Source organism: Harpia harpyja, chromosome 7 (assembly GCF_026419915.1).
Source record: "Harpia harpyja isolate bHarHar1 chromosome 7, bHarHar1 primary haplotype, whole genome shotgun sequence".
NCBI lineage: Eukaryota > Metazoa > Chordata > Aves > Accipitriformes > Accipitridae > Harpia > Harpia harpyja.
In genome coordinates, this window is record NC_068946.1 from 48,838,600 (window position 1) to 48,853,890 (window position 15,291).

The following is a 15,291-nucleotide window of genomic DNA, read 5'->3' on the forward strand; positions in this document are numbered from 1 at the left end:
GGCGTCCCCCCCCCCCAAAAAAAAAAACCCGCTCTCCGGTGCCAGGCCGCTGAGCGGGAACACCCGCCGCCCTCCCGCCCGCACCCGCTGAGGGACGGGGGGCGGCCGACAGGGGTGGCGAGCGGCTGGCCGAGCGGCTCGATGGGGCCGACCTGCGGGCGGGGCGGGGCCGGCGCTCGCTCGCGGCCTCGGGGATGGATTCTCGGCGCAGCAGCCGCCGCCGCCGCTCGCGCACGCCACCATCTTAGAGGGCGGGCGGGGAGGGAGGGGAGGGAAGCGAAGCGAAGCGGGCGGTGCCGCCGCCGGACGGAGCTCCGGGCCCCTTCGCGGCCTCAGGTACCGCCGTCGTCGCGGGGACGGGGCTGCGGCGAGCCCCAAGCGGCTGTTGCGCGGCGGGAGGCGGGCCGCGGGTTCCGCCGGCTGCTGCCCCCTCAGCCCCGCCGCGCCTGTCAGCTGTCGCCGGGGGTGTCGCGGGCAGGAGGCCTCGCCCGCCCCGGCCCCGGCCCGCAGGGCTGAGGGGGAGGACGAGCCCGGGCCCCGCCTCGCTTCGGGAGAGGAACTCTGCCCCCTCACGTCGCGCGTGGGCGGGTGGGCCGCGCCTGCCCGTGGCGGGCCGGGGAGTGCCGGGGCCGTGCGCCCGTGTGTGTGACCCGTCTCCCGCCGGCCCTTGCCGGCGTCCGGCGGTGGTCGGAGGCAGCGTGTGTCGTCCCCTCCGCTCCGTCTGCCGGACCTCGGCCCCGTCCCACGCACGTTTGTGCCAGCGGTGTCGGGGAGAGCGCTTTCCTCTCCCCGCCTGTCAGCCGATGGTGCCCGCCCTACCCGGGGAAGGAGGGGATGTGTGTGGAGGGATTCCGCTTTCCCGGGAGCGAGCTGGCAGGTGACGAGTTCTCTGTCGTGTCCCGCCTGCGGTGCGAGGAGGTTCGTGCTTCCCCCGGCTTGGGCCGTGTCTTTCTGCCCCCCCCCCCCCCGATCTCCAGTGTTTGTTTTATGTACGAGTGCAGGACCAATACTCGTTCTTCCTCCTCTGTCACCCCAAGGGCTTGAGCCATATTTCTTTCTCCTCAGGCATCCGCTTTTTTCTGAGTGTGTTAAGGAGATTTACTGATTACTTTCTCTTCTGTGTCGCTGCTGCTTTTCCCCAAAGATACCTGTCGGCAGGAAGGAAGGAGAAGACCCCATGCACTCTGAAAGCACGTTTCTGAATGCGGTGATTTTGCCGATTTCTAGCGTGCCTGGAAGGCTCGGCTTTCAGATGCAAGAGTGACTCATAGTTTTGAAGGCTGCTGTGCTTGTTCTTATCAGAGATCTGGGGCTGTTTATCATGTGACAAAGCATGATATGTTTAGATCTTGCACTAGACAAGATCAGATGGGTAGCATGTGGATGTAGGATGTCACTTGTAATTCTTAGCTAATATTAAATGTATAGCTACTGGTGGCTAAGAGATTGCTGTGTACATGGTGAAGCTTAGAGGCATTGGCAGCTTGACATGAAGTTCTTTCTTCTAATCCTATTGGGAGAGCACAAGAAGGAGGGCAATGTCAGTTCCACTTGTCAGCTTTCACTTTGCTAACCTGAAACTACTATGTTTCTAGATGGATGTGGTCATAGATGTTCATGTCCAACAAGGTACTCATGCTGGGGTGCTGTGTGAATGGACATGAGAAGTATGTGGTTACTGTGGTAGCTGGTAAAGGCTCCAAAGTATGCAATAGATTAATATTCTGCATTACTATTCCTATATAAGAAAACTTGTTTGAAACTTTGTTTCATAAATTTTGAGTAAGTGCTGAATAGGAAACTTTTTCAAGTTTGTTAGTATGACTTATATTGTGCGCTGCCAGATCCCTAAAACATCCCTTTATGCTAAGCTAAATTCTCTTATTTTGGTACTAAAATTAATGTGTTTTCTGTGCAAACTTTGGTCTTGTATAACTTTTTATTTACCTAGGAACAGTGATCTCTATCTACTTGCAGTACTCAGTACTGGCATGAAAAGCTTCGCCTCAGTTTCTTTTTTTGTGTCGTTTGCTTCACTATATTCTACAGATTCTACAGGAAACTTTCCCTGAGTAAAGATTACAGGGCCGAAGTGAATATCATTGTCATGTTGCATAGGGCTCACCTTTCCATGTCTTCTGAAGATTCTTGCTTTTGCTCTTATCCTATGATAACCCTTGGAAGTTGAGTGGAGGTCAAAGTTGTGTTAAATTAACGTGTCTTTAATGCACATTTCCAGATTTAGAAGGATGGGTGTAGAATGTCTGTCAGTTTACTTTCAGCTTTTTTCTGGTTAGAGTCGAAGCAATGTCTCTCTTTATCTCATCTCGAAAGTAATCAAATATGAAATGAGAGTCACCTGATGACATTACATATTAAGGGGGGGGAGGGGTTGTATCCCAGAACTTGTATTATTGGAGCAGCCGGTATAACTGGAAAAACTAAAACCATTTCTTCTGTGTGCAAACCTTATCTTGGTATGTTGTCTTTCAAATTGTGTATGAAATAATCTTGAGTAAATACAAGGAAGAATTTCAAGTTGAGTTGCTTGCACCATGGTTTGTGACTGAGGTGCTGTTCTGGGTCTCTTGTTATTCTTGTTATTACATAGGTTTTTTTGGAGTGTGTGTATTTTCTTCATAGAGCAGTTAGAAGCAATACTCCTGTTTTGCAATGGTATGGCAGTTCTTTTAATGTTCTCTTCCCTAACTGTCAACACAATAAAAGCTATTTCATATTTTGCGAACTTCATATGATTTCCTCTTTTAGGGTGGAACTTTTAATATGAAAAAAGTGATAATCTGCACAAAGAAACACTTAGTGCTAATAGAAATAAGATTGTGCATTAAGTATCAATGGTGGAGTTATACATCCTGTCCTTAGAAGTCACTTATTGCATGTTCAGAACACTAGAGTTGGACAGACTATTGAGCCTGTTGGCTTTAGTGTAATCAGCTACGTGAACATACACTGTAGACTACATAGTGAGACCAATTTTTATCTTTTTTCTATATCATAAATTAAAGTGGTGACTCAGCTTAAGTGATCTAGGATACCGTAACATTTTAAAACCAAAATAGTGTCATGACAAGGAAAGTTAAGGTTTTTTTTTTTCATGTTTTTTTGCAGAAGATCTTCATGTAACTGGCTAAAAAATGGTTCTGCAAGATGACAGCACCAACTCTAACACTGTTAAAATGGTAAATAAAATTAAAAAAAAAGACTTAAAAAGATCTCCATGCTATTTGCTGAAAATTATAATGATATTAAGAAGTGCCTTTTAAATGAATATTCCTTCAAATGTCATATTTCAACTGGAATATTTAAAGTTACACCATGTGGAAAGCATATTTATTTCCTAGTAATGGAAACAAAAGGCAAACATATGCTGAACTTTCTACTGTATTTAATAGAGTAGAAAATGGCATTTACTTTTAAACCATAATTTCTATTTCAGCCTGTATGTCTTGAATTTATCATAACTCTGTGTACTTGATGAATTAAATGTTTTTTAAGGATAAAACCATGTTCTCAGAGAGAAGTGTCTTGTACAGTTCTCATTTTAGGTGTCAGATGTTATATTAATATGCTAAACTTTTATCCTTATTCTGAAATGGGTTAATTATTGGTAATAAGCATTAAACAGGGTTCTCTCTGATCAGCCTCAGTCAGGATTACAGCCCACGGCAGATCTTGCATGCTGATAGAGGGTGAGGTATATGTCTTGCGTAATAACCGAATTTAGGTGCAAGTTCTGCACCTGGTTACTTGAGTATAGCTAATATGGATTAAGTGGGGGCTGAAAGTAAGCAACTGAATAGTATCTTTCTCTTAGTGATACTTGGTTTAGTGTGCATGGAGGGAAGAATTTTTAAGCATCTTTTTTGCTTTCTAATTGTATTTGTTATTGTTATATTCAGTTCTTTTGGGTGCATAAATTAGGCATGCACAAACTGTTCGAGCTTTGTATGGATAAAAGTCTTCTGGTTTAAGTTTTGGTTATCTGAGATACTGATCTTAATCTCTAATTAGGTTGGTAGTGTAAGAAGAATATGACCAGCAGCTACTGTTTGTATGTGAGGGTACTGATCTAAATAGGTGTTCAGGATCTACAGCGAGCATAGGCTTTGTGGTAGAGAAGATGGACCACCACATGCCTGTGTCTTAAAACTACATCTTCAATTTTTTTGTTTTTTTAACCAGCTAGAGTGATTTGGTAAACTGTGTGGTAAAGGGCTTGAACTTGCTGGATGCTAAGCGGTGTGTAAGTCTTGATGAGTTCAGTGGGGGCTGAATCACAGGCTTCTGTGGTCCGTCTTTATAGTCTACCTCTTAATCTAATTTGCAGTAGATGAAAAGCATCAGTTTAACTTTTGCCTCCTATTCACAGTTTATAAACTTTCAGCTGTGATTGACAGGTAATCAAAGGCAAAATTTAGGGTAAACATTTAGTTTTGTCCTTACTGTTACCTCTGTTGTGCGCTCTAATTTGTGACTCATTAATATAGGGTATGGCTGCTGTTGATACAGGATATCCGTAAAACAGAGCTTAGCAAGGTTTCACATGAATAAGAAAAGAAAAAATTCCAGCACTTCCAGGCAATAAAACTTACGGCTTTATTATTCTTGGTTGTCAGTTCCAGTTTTGTTGTGCCTTCTCTTGGAGCACCATATACTTGCCAACATCTGGATTTGCAAAGAGTTGCAGATTAGATGGGCTTCTGATGGGTCTAGTATAACATTTTTTCCAAAGTCCTTTATGTATAATGTTTCTTTCCCTATATAACAATTTTAAAGTGGATTTTATTGAATGTGTTTATAGGATCTGAGTTTAAAATAAAAAAAAAAGTTTTATGTAAGGGTGTTGTTGTTTTCTTTTTTTTTTTTTTTGATACAGTAATAATGCTGTATCAAATTAAGGAAAGATACTGGGCTTCCATAAGAAATAGCATGGAGGTATCTTACCTTTGTAGATTATTTTAAGGTCCAAAAGCCTATATGCTTTTCCACTACCTTCCTACTTCTAATGTTTAAATTCTTTCCCTAGGAATGTTGTGTTAAGAAACAGGGCCTTCCTGTGCATAGCTTAAAAAGTTAGAACTTAACATCATCAGGTTCTTCTTTCTCATGTGAACCTCTTACGTTCAATTAATAAGGAAGGGATCATGCTTTTTCAAATATCAGTGCTGTCCGGCTAGCATTTTTGATGTGGACCAATTCTTAAGGTTCTATATCTGTATGTCCCCAACATTTAGGACTTGAGCTGCGGCAGACACTTGTGGAACTTGGAATTTGAGAAAATGTTTTGCAAAGATAAGTGCATAGTATACACACACGCACAATTTTTCAAACTTTGCTTTTTTTTTTTTTCTTTTTAGGAGACTATCTTCACTTTGACATGATGTGTGAAGTTTGTTAGTCAGCATTTTTTGTTTGTTTTTTTTACAGTTATTGTGGAAGGTATGTATGAGAAAAGTAAATCTTGTTCTTTCTGTGTTCATTTTTATCAGAGCACATTGCCGTCAATGCACAGAAGCCAAATATAAAGAAATGTGTGGAATTGTATCTCATTACAAGTTCATGAATACTGGTACTTTGTTAATAAATGGGATAATGTGTCTTGTCTAAAACTTCTCAAAGTAGTAGTTTCTATCTGTCTTTGCATTCTGTGTGAAGTTTTACAGGCTTTAATTCTGTCCTAAAACTTAATATATGTTTCAACAGGGTTCTGTTTTTCTGCTGAACATTACAGGCATTTTAGTATTGCCGCTTTTTAATTTTTTTACTCAACTACTAGCTTGAAGGTGTATCATGCTGCATGATGAAGACTGTGTTGTCACCCTTTCTTGTTAAGTTTTTTTTCCTTGTTATGGAAGAACCAAGCAAAGGGCTATATTAGGCACACAGAAATGTTAAACAGACACTTTGTAGTCAGATGAGAAAGTAATAGCTGCTATTACTGTAACATATAAAAAACTTTAACTTCAAGACATAAGTATGGGCTCCTTAATTAGAATTTTAAAATCTACTTATCATAGGTAGAAAAGAAATGGTACAATGTGTACTTACACTCTGAATAACTTCATATGTAACCTCTTATCTAAGAAGTACTAGATATTCTGTCATCCTTTACTTCCATCCTGCTGAGGGATCTTAAAGCAAGGGATTTGTACAAGCCTAATGAAGACAAGTTCAGTACAATAATAAGCAACTACAGAATGTGCACAATATCTGCATGATCTCTACACACAGTGTATATGTGCTATATGCTTTGAAGCAGTTCGTGGTGAGGACAGAAGAGCTAGGGATGCGAGCATCTGATGTAGAGATGTCAAATTGATCAGGTTACTGCAATTCCTTCCTGTCTCCAGCTGCCTCTCCCCCTCCTACCTGCAGCATGTAACTGGTGGAAGGCTGGAGTGGCTTCCATTTCTGGTATACCTTACCACTGTTCATAGAATCATAGAATAGAATCATAGAATCATTTAGGTTGGAAAAGACCTTTAAGATCATCGAGTCCAACCATGCCCACTAAACCATGTCCTGAAGTGCCTTGTCTACACGCTTTTTGAATACTTCCAGGGATGGTGACTCAACCACTTCCCTGGGCAGCCTGTTCCAATACCTGACAATGTGCCGTGCTGTAGCCTGACAAGGAATGAGATTTCCTCCTTCTAGCTCCTTTGGAACTCTTTTACGCCCAGCTTCCATTTTTGCTGCATGTTGTACAAACACATGAGCAATTTGTAGGCTGTATATAATATAACTTAATATAATGGCTTGTAGGCTATTAGTCATAATAAAATGAAGGCAAAGTTGGTAGAGTATAATATGTAGTATCTATTAGACCAATTCATAAAAAAATGGAAAAACTCTTATAAGCTTTCAAGCATGAAAACCTTTCTGTTAGCTTACTCAAGTTTAAGATAATATCCCTATTTATTCTCTCTTTGAGAACAAATGTTTTCTCCTTTATTCCATATCAAATAAGAACTGCAATTCCTTGCTGAGTCTTTCATAACTTTGCCCCTCCTTACTTACAGACTTCTACTTTCTTTTGTCAATGCCACCATTTTATCAGAAAAGCAGAATAATTATCCTGAACTGATGCCCACACATGGAATACATCAGCATAGATCTAGTGGTATAATTATACTTCAGGAGCTCTACCTGTTGATTTTTCTTTGGAAAGAAGCCTCTTGAGAAATGAAGGAAGTGTCAAGATCTGAACATGGCAGAGGCTGTATTGCAAAGGAGATGCATGAGTCAAAGGCAGGAAACGGTGTAGTGATCTCAAATGCACTTGTGCATATCTAGGCATTTAAATCATTAATCTGAGGAACAGGCTAGTCTGGAAAAAAAAATGTAGCCACTGAAGACATTGTGGCACTGTCTCTTTCATAAATAATTTGTAAATAATTAAAAGACAGTACATGTTTGTATGTTGACACGTGTGGAAAAGACAAAGTGTAATTTAAATTTACTGAACTGTATTAGCAAAGCATATCACCTCTATTTAATGGGAGAGTCAGGAGTTGCTCCATAAAGGTGAATTAGCTTTCAGTTCCTTGAGGAGTTCTCTCAAATATAGTGAGTGTTTGAGTTTATGATGATAAATAGCAAGGAAAGTTATGTAATCTGTAGCGAATTAACTCTTAATAAATTGTTTCTTAAAATACCTACACAAATAAGTTAGTGTTAATCATAGAACTACCATATACATATCTTACTGAGGTTCATTAGAGAGTATGTAAAAAATTCTAATACAAGTAGACCGATGAATGAGACATCAGTCTCTGTCACTTGTATTTGAAGCTTTTTAATAATAAAATTGAAGGTTCTCCCAAATTTAGGTCTTCTAATGGGCAGTCGAAAAGCTGTATCACAAATCTGAATCCCCTTCTAGTAGCACTAGTGGATATAAGACCATGTAGGTCTGGTATGCTCATGATTAGCACTTGTTTGCAGGAGGTCCAGTGGATCTTGTAATTTTTTTGAGTTAAAACACAAACATTTTTAAAAAGCTTGTTTGCCTTGCTTTCTTATTTTTTGGAAAGTACTTTAGTGAGCTTTTAACATAACTTTAGTGTTTTCAGTAATGTTAATACTTATTTTTAGTGCAAGTTGTGCAAAGTCGAGCCCTCTAAAAATCACAATGTACCACTTTTTTGGCCAACCCAAACAATATCAGTTCTGTTCTCTTGTGTTTACTCTGTGCATTGAATAAAGCAGAAGTACTCTGCCTACTGAAGGAAAAGGAAAGAAGGTTGGTCATGATCTATTTACACACTGCTGTAGTACTCATCTCCTGCATAAATGTTAATGTTTTAAATGCAGATAGTCTCCTTACTAATATTAATTTTTGCAGCTCAAGCCGTATCTTCAGAATTTTCTGTTGAGCGGTGTACTCTTACTCTTCCAGTATGTAAAAGCAGTTGGCTATAAGCATTAAACCCAGCAGTGCTTTTCTGATAATTCACTAGAATTGCTTAAATTGACACCTTTCTATTATTAACTTGAACAAAGACTTCTAGGAGCTGTGAGGTGTGTATAGGAAAAGGCAAATAGGTTTGTGTGTGTCAAAATCTGAACTTGTTTATGCTGTAATTTCTGGCAAGTCTGCATGACTTTTGTACTAGATGGCAAGCTTAAAGCTAGTTTACTGCTGTAGTTTTGATTTCTCAGAATATGAAGAGTTCTGAATTGATTATTCTGATGCGTAACGTACCAGGCCACAGTCAAAATCATTATCAATGTTTTGGTTTTTTTGCAATAGGCAAAGCTTTCTGTTGCGTATATTGTACGCTTACTCTTAGTTTGATAGGTTTTCACTAGAATTGGTGCATGCCTGTATTTCATAAATTACCAAATAGATATATAAATCTTTAGAGTTCAAGTGCATGTGTAATCTGATTTTGAAAGTTCACAATTAAATATTCTTTGCGGTTTTTTCTTGAATCACTTTATGCATTAAGGGATCATGATTTACCCAAATGTGTTGCTATGTCTTTGGAAAAGTTTGTTGAATGCTTAAGTTTAAACATGTTTCTGACTACCTTTAGTAGAATTGTATTTCACGCAACACATCAAACTAATTTCTGCTGTTGGCGTAGAGTATCTGAATTTACCAAAACGTAGTGGTTTCAAATTTTGCAGAATTCGTAGCATAGAAATTCCAAAAAGGTATTGTATGTTTTACCTACTTTTGCTTACTTCAGTGGTAGAACAGTTGATAAATTCTTGAAAAGTCAATATTTACTTTCTAATTGCCCCTAATGTCTCAGAAAATCTCATGCCAGATCTGTCAAAGATCTGCTTTTTAACAGACAAGCACGTTTTCCCTGGCATATTGGGTCCATTTCATATACATGAAACACTTGTCCCCACTGTTTGGTTTGGTTTGGGGCTGCTTTTTTTTTTTTTTTTTGTCACTGTTTGTAATCTTTTGGGTTTTATGTCTTTATCAATCTTGAATAGGTTACAAATGGTGTGGGTTTTTATCATGAACCGAATGAGCTCCCAGAGCAGTTCATCCACTCAGCGTAGGCGAATGGCTCTAGGAGTTGTCATTCTTCTCCTCGTTGACGTGATATGGGTTGCCTCTTCAGAACTCACTTCTGTAAGTATTGTTCCATGCATCTTAAAAGGAAAATAAAAGCCTATGTAAGAGACAGATGCAGCAGAAACATAGTCACTCAAACGCTCGGTGAGTGTTCTAGTATAATGTTTAACCACCTTTTCAGTATGGGGAACTTGATACCCTTTGGGTTAGTGAACTAACCTGTATCCACTAAAAGTTACAAACAAGCTCAACTCGGTGACTGTTGCTTTCAAGACAGAAGGTGTTACAGATGACTTTCAAATTAAACAACAAAAGCTCATAACTATGTACTGTAATTAGGGACTTCATTTTGTTTATTGCCATATTGATTAAAATAGTGCCCATATATTTCCCAAGAAGCAGTAGATGAGCTGTAACATTGCAGGCTAGGTGGTAGGATAGATTTTATAGTTCAGAACATCTAGAAGTCTGGGATCAAAGGACTCGGGTCATGGAGTTTAAGCCCTATAATTGCAGACAAGTTTGTCATAATCTAGTTCATATATTCACCATCTTGAAACTGATCTGGTATTTACTTCATCTTAAGTTTTAGGACTTAAAGCAGAGCTTTAGCAATGGAAATAGAGTTTTTAATAAATTCTTGTCAAATTCAGGTTTCTGAACTGTCATTAAGTTGTTATGTTCTATATCAGTTTCAAAACTAAGCATATAAAAATGTTTGTGCTTAACATGCTATTATATTAATAAAACATTTTTTCCAGTGAGCTGGTGGGATCACTATTGATACTGGAATGTTACTTAAACAAAGTAATCTTCTCTAATTTGTGATAACTCTGCTATTGCTTATAAAAGGGGTCTTTCATTTAGGAAATATTTGTATGTAAATGTATTTTCAGTCCTACTTGAGGTCAGTGGCATATCAATAAGTTGCTTGGTTAGATACAAGTAATAAGTAGCTTTTCTCCGGTGCCATTGTATCTTACAAAATGGCTCAGTGCCTTCTTGTCGGCATTTAGGATAGCTTAGGAGAGGGTACCCCCAGAATAGGTATGGCCACTTGTGTCTTTTGGTCATACATGCCAATACTTACAGCACTGTCATTTTGGGAACCCAACTGTTCTGGACTATATACTTAAACCTGTTCATTCTTTTTGTGAATTCTCACCTAATTGGTAATTTTGGATACTGCAATTATTTTCTTTCCACAGTATGTTTTTACAAAGTACAACAAACCTTTTTTCAGTACGTTTGCAAAAACATCCATGTTTGTTCTATACCTCTTGGGATTTATTGTTTGGAAACCATGGAGGCAACAGTGTACTCGTGGGTTTCGTGGAAGGCATGCAACTTTTGTAAGTATTTTAACTCTGTAAATGTTTTGGTATTTGTGGAAGTTTGTATAGAAAAACTTAAAATAGGGACTAGAGAAAAGCAAAGTTTACATATTTGTGAAGTAGTGCTTTCAGAAAAGCAAGTATAAACTGATTCATGGCACAGGAAGACATGGCAATCATAATAGTGGCCTTATGAGAGGAAGAAAAGAAAGGAAAAAGCGATATGAAATGTATCAGGAATCATAAGAAATGCTCTAATGAGCCAGACCATTGGCACATCTAGCCTGGTATTTTATCTTGGAGAGTTGCAGAGGATAATTCTTTCTAAGAAGAGCTTATGAGCCTCACCACAGTTGGCTGTTAGTTCCCTGTAACCAATGGAATCAGTATTGTAGTTGATTTTTATTACTGGCTCTTTTTGTCTCTGGTAGAACTGTGAGCTGTTTGCTAAGAGGTTTTGAGATTTTTAAAGTTACATTTAGGAAAGATGGTAGAATTATGTTTTTGTTGTTGTTAATATTGTATTCTTACAGCCTTTATGCATGAGTGACCTTCTGTTGCCCATTCTAGAACTAGGCATAGTTTGTGCTAGAGTCTAAAATTATTGTCATATTACAGAAATATGTACTTTTTTCCAAGGAAATTAAGAGATGCTGGGAAGAGCACTTGTTCTGTGCCAGTGTTTCAGAATGCTGAACAGCAGGACTCAGGAAGCAGTAAGGCATGTGGCCTGATATTAATCTCACATTAAAATAACAGAAAATGTGATCCAAGAACATGCTGTTAATCAACATGTCTTTATAGAAAATAGCTTGTATGAAAGGAACTGACTTCAGTTCTTCTGGATATATTAGACTTCACTGATAGCAACAGTTGTAGGCATAACATACTGGAATTAAAGTGTTATATGACATTAAGCCAAATTATTTTTATTTAAAAAAAACTCAAAACGCCACAAAAAAGCCCCCCAAAACCAAAACCCAAACAACTAAACCTTTTGTTTAAAAAAGAAAAAAAATCTTGTGTTAAACACATAAAACATTTAGAGTTGGCTGATACCTTGAAATAATTTTTGCTAGATCAGCCTTTAATACCAAGTGTCTGTGCATAGTATGGCACATGTTAGACTTGATGCCATTCAGGATCTTCATAAGATAATCGGGAAATAAACAGAATTTACAGATTCTTTACTGGCAGTAATGACAAATAAAGATGATGAAAGCACTAAAGGATGATTAGCTGTATAGAGCAATTGTACTGAACAGATGTATTAATCTGAGCAGATGAGTACAGTAAGGGGCTATTACCTAGTGTGAATTGTGGTGGTTATATTGACCAACTGAATCTTGTGCAGTGCTATGTCAAAGAAAGAGATAATATGAACTCATATGAACTGGACAGCAAAGAGTAAGACTGCTCAGTCTGTCACATTTTGTGTGTGGCACTCTGGCACCACTACTGGAATCTCATTATTTTTTCTTTTTAACCCTATAAAAAGTAATTTTTACAGTAATTTGTAGGAAATAGCCATTACTTTTGATATTAGCGTGTGTCTTGGTTTAACCCCAGCTGGCAGGTAAGCAGCACACAGCCACTTGCTCAGTCCCCACATGGTGGGATGGGGGAGAGAATCGGAAGAGTAAAAATGAGAAAAATCATGGGTTGAGGTAAAGACAGTTGAATAGGTAAAGCAAAAGCCGCAAATGCAAGCAAAGCAAACCAAGGAATTCATTCAGCACGTCCCATGGGCAGGCAGGTGTTCAGCCATCTCCAGGAAAGCAGGGCTCCATCATGTGTAACGGTTTCTTGGGAAGACAAATGCCATCACTCTGAACGTCCCCCCTTCCTCCTTCTTCCCGCAGCTTTATATGCTGAGCATGATGTCCTGTGGTCTGGAATATCCCTTGGGTCAGTTGGGGTCAGCTGTCCTGGCTGTGTCCCCTCCCAACTTCTTGTGCCCCCCCCCAGCCTCCTCGCTGGTGGGGTGGGATGAGAAGCAGAAAAGCCCTTGACTCTGTGTAAGCACTGCTCAGCAGTAAGGAAAACATCCCTGAATTATCAACACTGTTTCCAGCACAAATCCAAAACATAGCCCCATGCTAGCTACTATGAAGAAATTAACTCCATCCCAGCCAAAACCAGCACAGCATATTTCAAAAGAACAGTGCAGAGACAGGACTGTAGTGTACAGTTATAAGATTCCCCCCTGCCCCCAAGGAGTTTAGTTAAATATTCAACTGTATAATTATTACAAATGTCTTTAAAATGTCTTGTGTTTATTAATCTGGAACAAAAATTATAGATCTATAGATTTTTATTTCGATAATGATTGCTTAGGTAAACACTCATACCTTACTTTTAGGCCCGCTTCCATGTTAGAGGCTTTGTTTAATAGACTTCTTACCAGCATGGTAGAACAGCAAGCTCCAGGTCAGGGAACAGGGGTAGTGGTGCTTGCTGAGATGCAGAAAGAAAGAGGAAAAATGATACTTGACCTCATCCTAATTTAAGCCTTGTTAAAACTAAGGCAGAGTTCCAGGTTTTTATGCAAAGGAACTTTGCCTCAATAAAATGAAGAAACGAGGTTTGTTGTTAATACATGCACAATAATTTAGTGAAGCCTGAAGTTCACAGGTTTTGGCATTCTAACAGCCTGATCCCACGTTGATATCTGGGTAGTTGAGTTCAGTGGGGTTCTCCAAGAGGTACAAAGAATTACTGAAAATATTTACTGAACTTGTAAGCCCTCTTGTTTATTGGGGAGAAGGGCTGGAGGGAGGGAGGGAATTGTGATAGAATTATGGAAAAAGGCATTAAAAAACTTATTCTAAATAAATGTCAGTTATTAATAACTCTGCCTTGATAGATTATTACATTTAAGGTTCTGTAATTAGTTTGCAGATGCTGAAGGTTATTTTGCTCCTTGTACAACAGATAACACTGTAAACAGTTCTCTGGTAAGTGCCTTAATTTGTGAAGGTCAATACTTTACAGTAACATGACACCATTATCCTGACTTATTGTTTTTAAAATACGGTGGTCTTAAATGCAATAGTTTTTCCAAAAGGGATTGGTAACTTGTATGTTGCTAATAAGTGCTGCAAATAATGACATTGCTTATTATGAAAAATACAGGTTCTCAGCTCAATAAAAAACTTGAAAGTTTCTGTAGTAGTTTGTGAAATAAATATTTATGTCGTACAAAGGAAACCTTTACATATTCAGCTCAGTAGTTGCCAAAGCAAAATGTGGAGAGCTAGTGGTAAAGCCAAACAGTTTTCAAGACTAAAATCCACAATGGAATCATTCAGTTAGTTGAGTATCTTGTGTACTGTGATCCTGCATTGCATTTTGACAGAGAAATGGACTGCCTTCTTCCTTCTGGTGGGTGGAGTAACTACTGTTTACTGAATCAAATATCAGTACTGGTATTCTGCTGATAAGCTGCATTTCAGATGGCTTTTTTGTAGTGATTTTCATAATCCATAAATGACAGTTTGTTTTGCCCCTGTTGATCACAGATTGCTGCTTAATCTGCATACCTAAATCAGAGGTCACATGCAGAAATGTATCCAAACCACAAAACTTTGAAGGTTTGCACCATCTCTGTAATAGAGTAGGGGGAGGCAACTGATTGTTGATGACGTACCATATGGGTATTTTATACTGAATAGGGAGTTGAAGAGAGACTTTTTAGAAGTAGTCTTCATTTCATTCTTTGGGGTTTTTCCAACTTTATTTATCTACATTTAAGAATAAAATCTTCATAGTCTGCTCAATTCATTAAGGTCATCTGACTCTAGAATCAGGATTCATTGTTAAACTTGGACAATTTTGCACTAATTTAATTTAAACATCCACAAAAATTCTGGTCCTAAACAAGGAGCCTAATGAAAATGCAGCTACCAGATCTTTTTCATTACTTCACTCTTACAGTTTATTAATTTAATTTAAACAAGCAGCTGAAAACTTGTCTTGTTAGAAGTATTTTAAGCAATTAAAACTTCTGCTAAGTGCTTTATGTATTGGAGTTCCTTTCCCAAAGTTTTTTGACTTTTAGTTCTAGTTCACAAGCTTTTAGGGTCATGAGAGGAAAATGAGTATGTATTCATTTTTGTATATATATTCTGTATTTTATGTTTCTAGTTTTTCGTTTGGACAGAAGCTATAGATCTGATGAAATGTCTGTAATTTTGATGAGTTATTTTTAAATTCTGGATCAGTAGGTTTGAATTTTCTGGGGATGAGTTTTGCGTTCATGAGGATATACACAAAAGCGCACAGTTATTTTTGAGTACTGCATTTTACCAATATGTTTAACATAAAATATAGATTATGTATGAGCATTTTTGACAAGCCTATCCACTGTGTGCAAAACCGCTTTGTTTGATTCTT

General features: G+C 38.7%; 1 protein-coding gene across 2 annotated transcripts in view; it reads left to right on the forward strand.

Annotated features, from left to right (window-relative positions):
* The first annotated feature begins 244 nt into the window (after positions 1 to 244).
* SLC35F5 (solute carrier family 35 member F5) overlaps positions 245 to 15,291 on the forward strand; it is a 39,648-nt gene continuing 24,601 nt past the window's right edge. The window contains exons 1-6 of one of the 2 annotated variants that reach the window (XM_052791815.1): positions 245 to 336; positions 3,130 to 3,200; positions 5,379 to 5,460; positions 9,478 to 9,619; positions 10,771 to 10,914; positions 13,791 to 13,853. In XM_052791815.1, the coding sequence (XP_052647775.1) occupies positions 9,485 to 9,619; positions 10,771 to 10,914; positions 13,791 to 13,853 (342 nt within the window). In that variant the 5' untranslated portion in view covers positions 245 to 336; positions 3,130 to 3,200; positions 5,379 to 5,460; positions 9,478 to 9,484. Of the gene's footprint in view, positions 337 to 555; positions 919 to 3,129; positions 3,201 to 5,378; positions 5,461 to 9,477; positions 9,620 to 10,770; positions 10,915 to 13,790; positions 13,854 to 15,291 lie in introns of those variants that run through there. The other variant, XM_052791817.1, reaches the window with a different exon arrangement.